We start from the raw sequence: 16,871 nt of genomic DNA, 5'->3' as shown, positions 1-16,871 counted from the left end.
GAGCAAACAAAGATAACCTGGTGGAAAAAAGGAAGACAAGGCAAGCAAATTACGTCTAAAGTCAACCAGCAAGTAGTTCGAGTACAATGCAAGCACACAAGATGAAACAGCCATCAAAATTTTGCTCCAAGCAAAATGAGCCAACCGTGCAAGTACTAACAACACTCATACAACAAAATCTAGCATCGATAAATGCACCAATACAGTAAAATATATAGCCTACGTCGCAATTCCATTACCATTGCCATACACATAATATCAAGCATATTGGCCCAAACAGGCCTACAACTTGCGGAAAAAGGTAGGACGAATAGTTTCAGGTCTTCTTCATCTGGTTTAATAAATCAACATTAAATACACCAGAGAGAGACGACAAAATGGTCATAGCGGTATTCACCTATAGATTACACCCTTGCGTGCTATTCAAAAAATTAATTTGTAAACAATCCAAATCGCGAAGAGATATGATGGAACATGTTCACAAGTTCATGAAGCAAGAGCAAACACCATGAGAAAATAAAATAGAAGTGGGGACCAACAATACATGACAACTTATGGAGATCATGAAAAGAGGTTTATCTTCCATCCCTCCATTTATAGCCGAAGGATACATGTAGCATCATCTTCATGCTATAAAAAAAATTACATATTGTTCCGAACTACAAATAGTTTTTTTCTTTGTTTTAGATTATGGACTATTCTACATGTTTTGGAGTAGTTCTACAATTTTCGGACTCCTTCATATTCCGGAGTGCATTCTAGAACAGGTCTTTAAAGGTTATACTTAGGAGTGCATCCTAGGACCTACCTTTTTTTTTTTAATACAACAATTCTATATAAAAAACATAAGGAACTATCTTATTTTTACCAAAAGACCTACATTTTCATACTTTTTCCATTTCATTTATATAAGGAACCACGTTAATTTTGGTTCTAGATTCGCCACTGGTTATACTTGTAGTAATTGTTGGTTATACTAATATTAACTATACACTAACCCTCAAAACCACGAAACTAAAATCTGGTTAACACAAATTTGTTCCTATGAAAACCTACAAATTAATAAAAAAACAAAAGATGCTAATAAGATAAAGGAAACGACACATACACACAAATGTTCTAGCTCTTCACTGTCAGGCGACATCCTTTGATAATCGTTTCGTCTGAAATGTGAGTTCTTGTAAATCCGAAACCCTGCCTGTTGAAGAATGTCTAATCCGAAATGTTTCTTCTAGAGTCAATGACTGACTGGAATGCAATGTATCGTGGTTATCTTGCCAAATTCAGAAAGTTGGTTCTTTTGTTCAAAAACACTAACAAAGTTGGTTAGATTAGTGAAATTCCCTATAATATTAACTTTTTAAACACTACTATCATGTACAATTGTCAAAATAAAAAAGGTAATAGGAAATATCCAATACAAGCATGACATACATGTAGGAACACATATCTGTCAAAATTTATATGTATATATGACTTATAATATAAGCATTGGTACATAAGTAGGAGCACTTGTTGACTTTTCTTCACAATTTTATAATAAATTCACTATATTTTAGTCATTATCCTTTCACTTTTATGTTTTTAACAGGAGTCTGTTTCCAATATATATGACCTCCATTAATTTCTTTTCTTCCTTTAGGAGAAAAAACTGCATCTCTAGCGGTTTTTCTTGAAGCTACAGGCCATTGCCCACAAGTCACTGCCATGTCCTTCAGATTTTCAAGGCCTTCAAGAGTTTCGATTATTTCAGTCATTTTTGGCCTATCTTTAGGGTTCAAGTTCACACAATTTAGTGCTAAAACTGCCATCTCCTTCACTCCCCTCACTGAGTATTGACCTGTCAATCTTGGGTCAATTATGCAACGCAATCTTCGACTGCTAGTCATATACGGTTTTGCCCAATCCACAAGATATTGTTCACTCTTAGGCCTCGTTTTGTCCATTGCCCTTTTTCCAGTTAGTAGTTCTATCAACACCACTCCGAAGCTGTAAATGTCGCTCTTTGTGGTCAAATGGCCTACAATTTTGCAATGAATTTGTTAAAACTTTATATATAAACAAAGAGAAGTAGAGGGTTTATATTCATCATGTTTTTATGTCTTTATAATTCATATTGAAGAAGTAATTAAGTGATCTAGTCAACCAAAGTGTTATGTAAATTTGGAAGAATTGTAACAGTTGGTTTGGTTTGGTTTTATTTTGTTTTGTTTGTAATGTTTGGGGAGTAGGTAGTTTAGAGCAATTAATACCAGTGTTGACATATTCAGGAGCAGCATAACCATAAGTACCCATGACTCTAGTGGTTACATGAGTGTTTGATCCTTCAGGACCCATTGTTGCCAACCCAAAATCGGATAACTTTGCATTAAAATCCTGCCAATGTAAAAATGCATGGGGTTTAATTAAGTTACATTATTTATTTAATATTTCATGAAAGATTCTAAATCATAAACATTTATAGTATTACTTTTTATAACAAGTCATATAATATAATTATAATACAAAGATGTGAAGAAAAAATATGCTTACCGAATCTAATAAGATATTGGAAGTTTTGAAGTCGCGATATATAACAGGCTTATCAGCACCATGCAAGAATGCGAGCCCTTTAGCAGCACCTATTGCAATCTTTAATCTGTTTCCCCATGGTAGGCAAACTGAGATTCCTGTATTAATTACAACAGCTAATATGTTCAATCCACAACATAATTACTATTGGAAAATTTTATAAACAAAACATGATCATCTTACTCTTGAACAAATGATTTTCCAAGCTTCCACGTGGCATGAACTCATACACTAAGAGTCTTTCTTCTTCTTCACAACAATATCCGATTAATTTCACTAAGTTAGGATGCCTAAGTTGCCCGAGAAATATCACTTCCGCCTTAATGATTTCACCCAAAAAAAAACAATGATTATAATCATTATATATAGACAATCAATCATACATTTAATCTAATCATAACAATATTATTTATTTAAACTTACTAGCCATTCCCTATGTCCTTGCAACCCTTCAATATCAAGAAGCTTAACTGCAACGGCTTGTGCCTTCATTCCACATCTCATGTTGTCATCCACATAACCCTTATGAACTGTACCAAACCCACCTTCCCCAAGCAAGAAGTTGCTAGAGAAATTTTGAGTTATGGCTTGTAACTCACTGAGTTTGAAGTCAAACAAATCAGGACCAAAAGTCTGCGCTATGTCCTCATTTATACGCATAGAAGAAGACTGGCTAAGGTCTGAGAAAGATAGGTGCCTAAACGATGGTGATGGAGTCACATTCTTTGAGAAATCGGACCTTGAAGTCCTACATCTGCTAAAATTGTTGAACACTGTTTGATCTTCAACAGAACAACAGTTTGCTATAAAGGGTTGCCAGGATTTTGAGGAGTCTTTCATGATTAGCAATGAAAATGATTAAAGATGCTAAAAGAAGAGAGAATTGAAGGAGTATAAGTATTAGTCATGGGAATTGTTTTGTGGCAAATGGTTTTGGTTTTGTGTAACAACTCCACAACCACTATGCCAAATTTGGGTGTTTTGTTGTAAGCTTTTTTAGACATGGGACATTGTTTAAGTTACTTGATTTGGCATCAAGGTAGATGGCTATGTGTAAAAGTAGACCATGGATATTGTGTGTGTTTGAATCTTGATACTATTTGATTTGTGTGACATATGGAGGAAAATACCCTGTTACCTGATACTTATAGTGGGTCCTACTCAACCTCTATAGAACGAAAATGAACATTTGTAAATTGTAAACAATGTTTTGAAAACGGAACTAACTAGACATTACATATATTGTAGTTTTTATATTCGTGAAATATATTTTAAAGTTATTCACATATTTAAAATATAAACAGAATATAGTTTTTATAGGATTTAAAAAAGTCAATAAACAAAATTTTTAATTAATTACAAATTAACCCTGTCCAAACCATTTATACCCGTATTTAAAAATAAAAAAAATAAAAATAAATAAAAAATAAACAAACAAACAAACCGTTCTCATTTTAACATTTTACCATGTTTAGATCATATCATATCTAAACAGTTATCGGATATTTATATATTTAGAATCTCATCTCAATTTTATTTAAATTGTGGTTCAGAAATATAGCTGAAGATGAGACAAGAAGTCATAAAAAAGCGTGTGATGGGGGCAATGAGAAGTAAAATATTTGAAAAGGGGTATCAAGGAGTGGTTTGAATGGATTAGGGAATCTTTAACCAATTCCCATTTCCCACTCCACTTTCAGTATACATATCTTCGGATCCCATGTTACCATTTCAGTACTTCATTGCAAAACAAAATAAAATTCTTCTAACAATAAAAAAAAGTATAAAGATTTTAGCAAACTTTGTTAAAAGTCTTTAAATATAACTATACTATAACAACATGAAAGTGGGGATTCAACTTTTAATTTATTGTAAAGGCTTTTAAGTTTGATTAGGATTCCCGTTTATTTTTGCTCACTGATCTAATTTCCTTATTCTATTTTTGCTTGTTATTCAAGCAATATTCCTATATATATTTTCAATTGTTCTTGTTAACCTAATTTTGTTTTCTTCATGGTATGAGAGCGGGTGTCTTGATCCGTTTGAAAACTCTGACATGTTGTTACTGAATCAGGTTCGTATACCAATCCATCAGAAGACCCCAACCAGGGGCGGACCCAAGGGGATCCCGGGGTAGCCCGGGATACCCCACAAATTTTTTTCGGTAGTGTAATTTTTGTTTACGTATCCTTCAAAAAAAAATTTGGTATAGTGTATATATATGTATCCCTCCACTTATAAACACAAATAAAAAGTTGGTCTACTGGTTAAAGCGTTGACTTATTCAAGCAAAGGTATTTGTTCTATTCTTGCTTCTTACATATTCATTGGTTATTTTTGTTTTATTTTCCCAGCTATTCTATCCCACATCGCTAAACACATGTAAACTCAATCATTTTTTTTCTATTATATAAACCTGTTATGCTCATATTTTATTTGATATCTGCTTTGAGTCCCACATCGATTCAAGTATCAAAATATACTTCAACTTCATGTTTATATAACAAGACTTGAGGTTAGCTAAAGATTCGATTAAGATTTGGGTTTAAAACTGAAACCGAACCCGGGAAACCTAAGTACCCCGGGAAAAAAATTAGGTTACCCTAAAAAAAATTGGGATACCCCTTTACTTTGATCCTGCCTCCGCTAGTGACCCCAACTCTCCATTTTATATTCACCCAAACCATTACCCTCGCCAACTACATGTCAACAAAACACTAAATGATGGCAACTACGCAGATTGGTCTATAGAAATCAAAAACTTTATATTCGTAAAGAATAGGGTCGGCTTCATCGATGACACCCTGGAACGATCAACAAAAAACTCACCAGGTCTTATGGCATGGCAACACAGAGATGCATTTGTCAAAGGTTGGTTGACTATTTCTATGGAGAAGGAGATCTGAGACAATGTAAAATACGCACGCACAACAAGAGAGATCTGGCAAGATCTTGAGGAACGCTTCGGAAAAAAGAGTGCACCATTTGAGCTAAAACGGAAGCTTACTTCAATGAGGCAAGAAGGTATGTCTGTTTCGGCATATTTCACAAAACTAAGAGGAATTTGGGATGACATTCAATCCTTCTCTTCATAGCCTAGGTGTACGTGTAGAAAGTATTCTTGAAATGTTAGAAAAAGCTCATTGAGGAGAAGGAGAAAGAACATGTCCACGAGTTCTTGATGGGCCTGAACGAAGAGTTTGGAACTGTTAGAACTCAAGTACTTAGCATCAAACCAATGCCGACCCTTGTTACTGTTTATCACATGGTTGCAGAAGATGAACAAAAAAGGAGTATTACTATGTCCTGCGAAACTGACGCTGAAGCCGCCGCCTATCAAATATGAACCCAAATATACATGGACAAAAGTCTTGTTCACAAGAGAAATTTAAAATGCAAACATTATGGGAAGAATAGCCACAACATTCACGACTATTTTGAAAAAGAAAATCGGATACCCAGATTGATAGGAAACTCGTCAACGAAGACCGACAAACGACTCAAAGAAAAACCCTAAGGCGAAACGTAAGGTTGTTATAGTCGAACTTGAGAGTAGCCCAATACCCGGCCTCAACTTTTAACGATACAAAAGAATCATAATACAACTGAATGATCCACCAAAACCAGAAGTAAACATGGCAGATAAAATCGATTTCACTTCTCCTTGGGTATTGAATTTGGAGCTATTGAACATATTTCATGTAGTGATTCCGTCTTAACATCTCTAAAGAAATCTCACGACGGGGTACCCATTAGAATTCCTAATGGAGAAAAATTTGCAATAAAATGCGTTGGAAGTGCACAATTACCAAACGATTTGGATGTCAATGATGTTCTATATATTCTTGATTTTAAATGCAACTTGTTATCTATTAGCAAAATCACCAAAGGGCTTAACTGTTTTATAACCTTCTTTCCTGATTATTGTTATTTACAGGACTTACACTCGAGGAATTTGATTGGCATGAGGAGATGTAGGGATGGTCTCTATCAAATGTAGAGGATGGATACATGTAGAGGCTGGACACAGGAACTACTGCTATGGTTGTCGCTATGAATTCTGAAATTTGGCATAGAAGACTAGGTCATACATCAAATTATAAACTTCAACAAATAAACTCTATAGGTAACGTAGCTAGTATTAATCATTGTGATTCCTGTGTATGAGCTAAACAGGCTCAGTTACCGGTTTTTGATAGTAATATTAAAACCACTTCATGTTTTGATTTAATTCACTATGATATATGGGGTGGTTATCAGGTGCGTTTAATGTCGGGAGCTCGATATTTTCTTACAACAGTAGATGATTATAATACAACCACATGAGTCTACTTTATGAAAAACAAGTCTGGCACAAGTTCATTCTTAGTTAAATTTTACGACATGGTCTTGACCCAATATAATGGAAGAATCAAGAAAACACGCAGTGATATTGGGGGAGAATTAACCTCCAATGTTATGACAAATTTTTTTGAATATTGTGGTATTATTTTAGAGACCTCATGTGTACACACCACACAACAAAACGACGTCGTTGAAAGAAAACATAAGCATCTTTTAGAAATTGCAAGAGCGATGTGTTTTCAAGCTAGCCTGACTATAGAATTTTGAGGAGAATGTATCCTTACTACTACTTACATCATCAACAGGTTACCTTCACGAGCCATCAACAACAAGACCCCCTTTGAAAACCTTTTTACCTTCACGATCCATCAACAACAACACCCCCTTTGAAATCCTTTTTAATTAATCAAAAACCACAATATATTCATATGCGAGTTCTTGGCTGCTTAGCATATATAAAGGACCATAGGGTAGGAAAATATAAGTTTGAAGAAAAGAGGAGGGCCTGTGTCTTCATAATATATCCTCAAGGTCAAAAAGGATATCAATATATGATCTACAAGAAAAAAAAGTTCATAGTGTCAGGATACGTAAAATTCATTCAGTGGTCTTTCCTGTATCAAACTGATAAAACAAACAAAGAAGTAGAGAGCAATGAAATGGAAAATGATGATTTCATAAGTAAATCACTTCTAGAACCCATAACATCCAGTCCACAAGCCACGATAGGGGCAGCGACCAATCAAGACGGTTTTTTGATCCCAACTTCGAAGAAGCACCAACCATCAAGCAGCCCGTTTCTACCTCTTAGTGTCATCTCCTCCCAAGATGAGCCTAAACATTTTTCTCCAACTATTAAGAATCCACATTGGAGAGATGCCATGCAAAAGGAGATCATTGCTCTTGATACTAACAAAACGGGGAATCTAGTGACGTTACCTCCTGGAAAGAAGGCCATTGATTCGAAGCGGGTATTCAAGATCAAATGCAAACTGACTAGTGAAATAGAAAGATATAACGTAAGGCTTGTCGCAAAGAGTTTCACATAGATAAAAGGAGTTGATTTTCACGACACCTTTGCCTCGGTTGCAAAATTAGTAATCGTGTGCACCATGGTGGTTGTAGTTGTTCAAAAAAATTAGTCCATCCATCAATTAGATGTGAACAATGTTTTTTTTTGCATGGAGATCTTGATGAGTACATAAAAGTACCCCACGGTTTTGCAAAGGAGAATGATACTCGTGTTTGTCGTCTTACAAAGTCATTATATGGACTATGACAAGCTTCTAGAAATTGGTACAACAAACTCACTAAAGCACTTCTAAAGGTCGGTTTCGGCACTCCAATGCTGATCACTCTCTACTTATCCTCAAAAAGGACAAGCTTTACCTTGTAGCTCTCATATACGTAGATGATGTCATCCTTTTGGGAAATGATGTTCACCAGATAGCAAAAATCAAGACCTATCTAGACGATCAATTCAGTATTAAAGACCTTGGTCCCTTAAAATACTTTCTCGACTGGTATTTTCGTTAGTCAACTCAAGTATACATTATACATTTTAACTGATAGTGGTCTATAAGGCTGCAGACCTAGCCAGTTCCCCATGGATCAAAACATCTATCTAGATGATGCAGAAGACGCTACACTTGTTGATGTTGGACAATATAGAGGTCTTGTTGGAAGGTTGCTTTACTTACAAGTCACTCGTCCAGATATCACTCTTGCCATAAATATGCTTAGTCAGATTGTCTCTTCACCACGAAAGCCCCACTCGGATGTTGCAATGCGTGTTTACGGTATCTTAAAACTACACTAGGACAAGGAATCTTTCTACCATCAAAGGGAAATTTAAAACTTATAACATATTGTGATTCAAATCGGCTTGATTGTCCTTTTACCAGAAAGACAAAAATTGGTTATTATTTTACTTTAGGAGGTGTTCATATATCCTAGAAAACAAAGAAACAATATGTTGTTTCCCGTTCTTCTGCTGAAGCCGAGTACAAGTCGATGGCAAGCACAGTTAGTGAACTCTTATGGCTTCGTTGGTTGCTCTTCGATTTAAAAGCTCCTCAATCAGAACCAACTCCTCTTTATTGTGATAATCAGGAAACTCACCATAATGCTAACAATTCAGTTTTCCACGAACAAAGCTTGTTGAAATGGAGTGCTACTTTGTTAGTGCGGGTGTGGAGTCTAAAGAAATTAACTTGTGAGATCGCTACCACCAATCAACTGGCATACATTTTTACCAAACCTCTTGGAATAGCGTGTTTTCGTTTTTTCGTTTCTTACGACGGGTGTTCGAGATCTTCACACTCCATCTTGAGAGGGAGTAAAGGACTTTGAGTTTGATTAGGATTCCCCTTTATTTTAGTTTATTGATCTAGTTTCCTTATTCAATTTTTTCTTACTATTCAAGCAATATTGTTGTATATATTTTCAATTGTTCTTCAATAATAAGAAGCAATTCAGGAACGCAATTCTTACTGTTAACCTATTTTTGTTTTCTTTATGTTGTTATTTACCCAACTGACAAAAATACTTTAACTAAAATTTATTTAGTACCCACAATACGAAGCATAAAAAAAATACATAAAACTAATTAAATCTATTATGAATCCTTTAAAAAAACCATTATATTTTCTTTTCAAAATTATAATTTATTTTTTATTTTTTGTCTTCAAGTTTAAAATATTTGTCCCCTACACCTCGATTTACAGGTTAAAATGTGTATATGCATGGCCTTTTCTTTTGTACACAAAAACTGATATCAACCACAATTTACAAATGAAAACAAGAGTGTTTCATGGGTTGTTGCTTTCGGAGTGTGATTTTGTTGATGGTTGTTTGATAGAAGGACAGAAACAAGATCAAAACTATAGGTAATCACTGTGGACATGTGGTATCCTTTCCATCATTTGAAATTTCTTATATTACACAAATTGTTTCTTCAATGTTATTTTCTTGATTTTTTTCAAATGGAAGGATAATCATTGTTGCGTAAGAATGAATGTTTGTATATATATCTATATCATTTCTTTAAGTTTTGTATGAACAACTTTTCAAAATTGTTGTTTTCAATGTTTAAGGTTTAATGGTTTTGTGGGTATAAAATATAAGCTATTTTCAAGGGATAATATGAGTAAAAATAGTGGTAGTTAAACTGATGTCACCCTTATGTTGCAGCAAATGGTTTTAGAAGAATTTGTGAGTTGTGACACACTTGTAAGCTTATTTGAAAAATAACATTGTTCTTTTAAAAATAAATAATTCCAATATGACGTTGCTCTAAATTCTAAATAATTCTTTCCGGATTTTAGTTCAAACATCGATTTTTTAACTTCGTGGTCATTTTGGTTTTGTTTCTTTGTGGATTGGGTCCGGCCCAAAACTAAAATAACTAAATTGCCCTTCTTTTATATATATATATATATATATATATATATATATATATATATATATATATATATATATATATATATATATATATATATATATATATATATATTCTAAATAATTTAATGTTTTATTAATAAAAAAAATATGGTCCCCACCCTCTGTTGCACTTAAAATCAAGCATCAAATTAAATCAAACATTAGGAAATCTAGAATCGATGCTGATCAAACAGAAAAAGGGGAATGGATAACAATCTGAAATTTAGATCACAATCAATTTCGATTTTGATAATTTGATATCCATATTCACTTAAACAGAAAGAGTGGGGAAATGGATTAATTGAAATCAAACTGTAAAATTACTAAAGACCGATGAAAATTTACTCGCTACAGCTTCTTCCACACTTGCAACCATAATCACAGACACATTTATCCCAAATTGAATCTGCTCTTACTTTTAGATTACTCAAAATCAATTACAAGAACCACATCAAGCATTATAACCTTTACAGAAGAACATGCTAACTTGTAAAAGGTCGTACATAACAATGGCTACGATCTTGAAAGGGTAATGGTATAATCAAAATTTTCTATTTAATCAGACATTCCTTTTGTAAATCACGAGCATATGTTAGGTTGTAGAAAAAAATTCACCAATTCAGAATGAATTCACATGTTTCGCTTCTATCTCTTTCATTGGCAACCAAACAGATTACCAAAAATAGAGAAATTAAACATCATAGAAGACTAAATCAGACTCATGATTCATATGAAAATAAACTCTGCAAGGGCAATGAATAATACTTACAGTTCATGACACTGCTACGCGGGATTCATTATCAGATCCACAGAGAACGATACAGAATACTCTGTTGATCTTAACAAGCTAGTTGAAAATCAACAATCGGAGACATAATTATATGAAATGGCAGAGACATTTTTTGATGGAGAAATTTGTATCAAAATCAGTAGTCATGGAAGACGGTGATTCAAATCTAGAACCAACTGGTGACGACGACTTTCGCTTTAGTTTTCTTCCTTTCGTTCTTTGCAGTACGCACAACCTTTTGAAAAGTCGAGTGAGAGAAGAAAAGGAAGAGAATGAAAGAATGTGGATAATGATGCCATTAACAATTCCAATTAATCTCGTTCAAGTATAGGAAAATAACAAGAAGGATATTAGCGTAGCACAGCAGCAATGATAAAGTGGAGGAAGGGACGGGACTATGGGTGTTCGTTTGGACTCCAATTAAATCCACAATCATTTCAGTTTTCAAAATATGGATCCGAATAGTGAAAAACAAATTCAGATACGATCTGATCCGATCCGATTATAATTTCATTGGACTGGTTTTTATAATTTGGTTTTCAAAAACAAAAACATTTTAAAACGACATATAATTATAATATTATCTAATTTTTACAGAAGAAGCAAAAACAAATTATTCAGTGGTGATTTAAAAATTTTATAAGCAACTATTAAGAAAGTATATGATAGTTTAATATTTTACAGATAAAACTTTTTGAGAAAAATGCATATTAATGTTTTATATTAGGTGAAATGTTTTGAACTTATTTGAAAAAATAAATTATAAAATTAATAAATACTTATAGATATATTAATTAAATAAATAATAAATTGTTATTCGGTTTTTAGGACTATTCGGTTCTAATTTATAAACCAAAATAAATTTGAAATCCAAAATAATAATTCGGTTTTGTTGAAAAGCAATCCAAACATCTGAATATCTAAACCAAATAGTTCAATCAAAATTATCCAAGTGAACAATTCGGTCTTATCAAAATAGTGAACAGCCCTAGACATGATAATAACCCTATGAGATTTTATTTTTTAAAAAGAAAAATAAAAAAATCAAATAAACTCATTGTAGCCGGTAAAACCGGATTAAAATGTGATATGTTCATTTATTAATAAGTCAAACATAAGTTTATGCCCTTAGCATGCAAAAAAAATCAAGAGGAACTTTTTAAACCAATATACTAAACAATGTTAGGCTATAGTGACAATAACTTTTTTTTATTTTCAGGAAATGTATGTGTTTTTGAGTTTCTACACAAGAGAGAGAGAGAGAGACAGAGAGAGAGAGAGAGAGAGGATGTGTGGGTCCTTAATTTTCTTTAACAAATATAAATAGTTTTATAAAAAAAATGAAAAATAAATATAATAAGGGTATCTTAGTCATTTCAATATTGAGATGGACCAAATCTACATAGAAACATAGCAAAAATGATCATGAAACCAAAAATTCGAGGTTTTAACTAAAACCTGAAAAATACATACCACAAGGGACCATTTTTACTTTAACTTAAACATGTTTCAACTTCAAAAACACTAAAGACGATATAGGAATGTCCGATCCATCATAAAAGACCAAAATATTATTATAATAATATAAAGACCCAGAAAGGCCCAAAACAAATAAACTCCATTAGTGTCATCACTTTCTGTCTCTATTAGCAACAAATTTATTAATGTTATTGTTGGATTATGTCTCTAAACCCATAACTATAATTGGTATGTAGTTGACCCGATACAACATGATCCATCTGGGTTGTAACACTCTGGAACAATTTGATAGGATGGATATTTAAGAAAGAGGTTAATATGCTTTATTAATATATTATAAGTATAAAATATTAATAAGAGAAATCATATTATTTAATTAGTATTGATCAAGATCTATTTCGCATTAATTTAATGATCAAAAGAGACTAATTAAATTAACGAAGACTGATTAAAGTAAATCAGTGATACATATATAAAGTTTGGCCTAATAGTCCATATTGATTAGTAATGGACTAACTCCATGAAGAGTTAGTCCAAAGGGCTTATCATATGGATTATTGGATTAAGGCTCAAGGAAGTGGATTAGGGTTTAACTCTTGGATTCCACACTATATAAACGTAACCCCTAAGCCAAAAATGTGCACAAGTGATTCTAAGAGAAGCCTTGCACGTTTTGTGTCTCCAAACCTCTCTCTCAAGCTCCTCCTATTGTTCTTGGTTTGTTATAAGACATTTGAGGCATCGCACTTGAGGTGCTAGGCTCTTAAAATACCAATTCCTACAAACTACAACAAAGAGGTAATGTTCTAACTAACTTTTATGATTTATATGTCAAAATTGTATGCTAGTTGTAGGCTTATGCTTTGGATATTTTGTTGCATGTATAATTAGAGAAAACATAGATCCAAATATATTAGGGTTGTATGTGCACCATAGGATGTTGTAGTATACTAAAACCCAACAGTGGTATCAGAGACATGGGTAGTTTTCTATTGTGTTGATGCAATTGTGTAATTTTCAAAGTTGAAAAAACTGCATTTCGGGATTCTGCCAGGGCCAACTTGTTGAGTCCATCATTGAACTCGACGAGTTGGATGATGTTTGCCTTGAACTCGACGAGTCCATTATGCAACTCAATGAGTTGGTGCATCTGATGGCAGAATCTTCGAATTTTTGGCCTGTTTTGGATTAGGAACATTACCACAAAATGTTTTGTTTCATAAAATTTGAATTTGTTGATACGGTAACGATTATCCCCATCCAAAAACATGAAGTTTGTGTAAATTTAAGATAATTACTTGATTTTGTGAAAAACTAATTATTGGTAAAATTTGAAACAATCTTGAATATGAACTAGGTCAAATTGGTAAATGATGAATTATATGATAATTAGATTAGTTTAATTTGATCTAAATCTTTTTGGAGAGTTACAAAACTTGTTATTAAGTTTTGGAATTCTAAAAGGTTTTAAGGAGTTACAATATTTGTCATCAAATCTGCAACTCAAAAGTTTTTTGAAGAGTTCCATAAGTTATGGAACTTGAAAAATCTCATCTTCATAAAACAAATTAACTCCTTAAGTTATGAAGTTCAATAGTTTTCAAGAATTACAACTTGCCCTCAAGTTTTAAAAGTTGAAAATTTTCAATTAAGAAACATTGAATTCATAGAAACCCTAGTAATTTGAAAAGTTTTCAAAAAATGTAACTCATGGGTTCATAACTTCAAATTAATTAAATAGTTTTAATTTGATTTAGCATCTTGATGTGTTTTGAATTGTTCAATTAATTCTTTTGGAGCTTATTAATAGTTAATTAAATGTTTAATGAAAAGAGTATTATTACATCCATAATCATATGGTTTAAGTTTAATTAAATTAAGAGTATAATTTATTAATTAAACCATCAAGTATTTTAAAAGGTTAAAATACACTCTTATACTATATAAAATTAAAAGTCTAATATATTATATATGTATAAGTAAAAGGCCAGTCTTACCGTTAGTAGGCCTCATTCACGAAGCCGATCTATAAGAGGGGTATAAGGTTACTGCCTATAAAATGGTGGTTTAATGGGTGCCCATTCTCACCCACCGCTTCCTTGACTGGTTGAGGTCGTTAGCCGAACGGGTAGGATGGGACATTAATTCTCATTAAAAGTATAATGAAAATACCAAGTAACTAAACACTTATAAATTCTCAATCTTAGTTACTTAGAAAAAATGTGAATTTCGTGCTAACCCATGAAATTGCACTTTACACCTTGTTAAGTCGTTAGTGGAGCATGTGTGGTTAACCGGCACACTAATTTGGGACTGACAGTGTGTGGCAAAGGGTAGCTTGATGTTAATCATGGATCAATAGAGCGTGTGTGGTTAACCATCACATTGATTAGATTATTTGTAACATTAAGTGTATCAAGCTAATTTGCATGGTTATTCATACCTTTTTTGTGATCCTCAGCATCCCAGTCATAAATTTGAAGGGCATAATCGAGATTAAACATGCCATTGAAAAGTTCAATGAATCTCAAAAGAATCTAGGAATTTCAATTCATTTAAAACTTAATAATCAATTTCGTTTTTCATGGTGGAAATTGGTAAATCGTCATTTACCTACCTTCAAATATTTTACAATTGGGTTACAACATCCCTCTTCTGAATTGTAGAATATTGTGTTAGGTCCTAACCTTAATATTTCATGTTGGGTGTTATATTAAGGACTTAATCAACTAACTTGAATTTCTCTCATTATAGATGTCTAGGTCAGACAACTATGGTCTTCCCGAATCTAATGGAAAAAGCTTTCCTCATGAAGATGATTTTCTACAAGACAATCGAGGTGAAAGATTAATCCCTTCTTCGTGCTATAGTGGAACTTCACATCCTCCACCTCCTCTAATAATCCCCCTATCCCACAAGTTCAAAGTCATGAAAAGTTCAAGTTCACTCAAGCCCTATTGGCTAGCAAACACCATGATGGAAGGTCTTGGAGATGAAGTCACACATTGACAGGATGGGAATGTTAGGAGTCGTTGTGTCGAGGAAGTTAGCTGTTGACTTGGTTCTTCAATCACTTCGTAAGTCATATAGTGAGTTCATTAAAGATTACTATATGACAGACCACGACATGTCCCTTATCGATCTTACCTATTTGCTAAATGTTGCCGAATCAGATATCATTTGGCACACTGGTAATGCAAATTTTATTAGAAGATCTATTTCCCAAACTTCCATGGATATTGACAATGGAAACATTGGAAGTCCATAAAAGATTTATCTTTCCAAAGGAGAGGGAAAGGCTAAGTTTGATAAGGCACATTGGTTGCGAAGCTGCCCTATTTACCTGAAGGATCATAAGGAAGGTAAAGTCAAAAAGTTTGACTCTGCTTCAGGTAAGTCAACTATCTAACTCTATTAAGTTTCTATTTTTAGATTCTTAATACATGATGTGATAAGATTATATTTTGATGTTTGTAGGATCAAAGGAAGCTTAAAAGAAGAGTAAGTTGAGTCTGATCGTGAAGAGATGGATTTCAATCGCAAGGTTTGATGATCAGATTTGTGAGCTGCTGCTAGGAGTTATGATAGATTGCTTAGGAAATGTTTAGAAACACAATTTTCATTTGTAATTGCATTGTAAGGAAAAGTTTTTCCGCATTTTATAAATAAAGGAAACTTATTAATTTTTTCTTATTTTATATATATCCTTGCAATGGCTTGTGTGAAAGTTTATGTTTATATGTTTTTATTCTTGAGCAATATTGGAAAACATATTTGATTCTTTAGTTTGTGGTAGTGTCAAAATTTGCCAAATAAGGAAAGATTCTCATCACCCAAGTTTCAGTTGGATAGAAACTTGGAATCATGCAACTTGTATTGTGTGATGAATGAGAACCTTCATCTTTGGGAAATTAAGACTAATTTCTTGTTCACATGTATATGTGAGTCAAGTGAAGGACTAGCGGATCGGCTACACTTGGTTGTGCACTGGTCAGGTCCACCACAAAGAATGATAAGACTATTCGTCATGATTTACTAAAAGTTTAGTAAATATGGTTATAGTTACAAGATTAAGTGTAATTCTGAATCATTTAAAAAGTTTCAATGTATGGCAGAACGAATAAGAAGAATCAAATTAGGCAGAAAGATAAAAGTTTCTCAAATATGAAAAGAAGGGAGAGTAATTGAGTATCGTGTTTTATGATTATCTTAGTGATTATGAAATCATATCACAATTGATCCTCAA

At 33.1% G+C, this 16,871-nt stretch overlaps 1 protein-coding gene across 1 annotated transcript; it reads right to left on the bottom strand.

The window, feature by feature from the left end:
- Window positions 1-1,451: 1,451 nt before the first annotated feature.
- Window positions 1,452-3,780, bottom strand: LOC145056786 (Protein kinase superfamily protein). Its single transcript, XM_079004507.1, has 5 exons — window positions 2,995-3,780; window positions 2,755-2,890; window positions 2,533-2,669; window positions 2,253-2,376; window positions 1,452-2,020 (listed from the first exon to the last, which is right to left on the bottom strand). Exons 1-5 carry the CDS (start codon window positions 3,409-3,411, stop codon window positions 1,563-1,565), a joined length of 1,272 nt encoding a protein of 423 aa, XP_078860633.1. The 5' UTR covers window positions 3,412-3,780; the 3' UTR covers window positions 1,452-1,562.
- Window positions 3,781-16,871: the final 13,091 nt, after the last annotated feature.

Source organism: Lactuca serriola, chromosome 6 (genome assembly GCF_051521515.1).
Source record: "Lactuca serriola cultivar US96UC23 chromosome 6, Lser_US96UC23_V15, whole genome shotgun sequence".
Lineage (NCBI taxonomy): Eukaryota > Viridiplantae > Streptophyta > Magnoliopsida > Asterales > Asteraceae > Lactuca > Lactuca serriola.
Note: the sequence above shows the minus strand (reverse complement) of the source record. Positions and strands in the feature narration are given on the sequence as shown.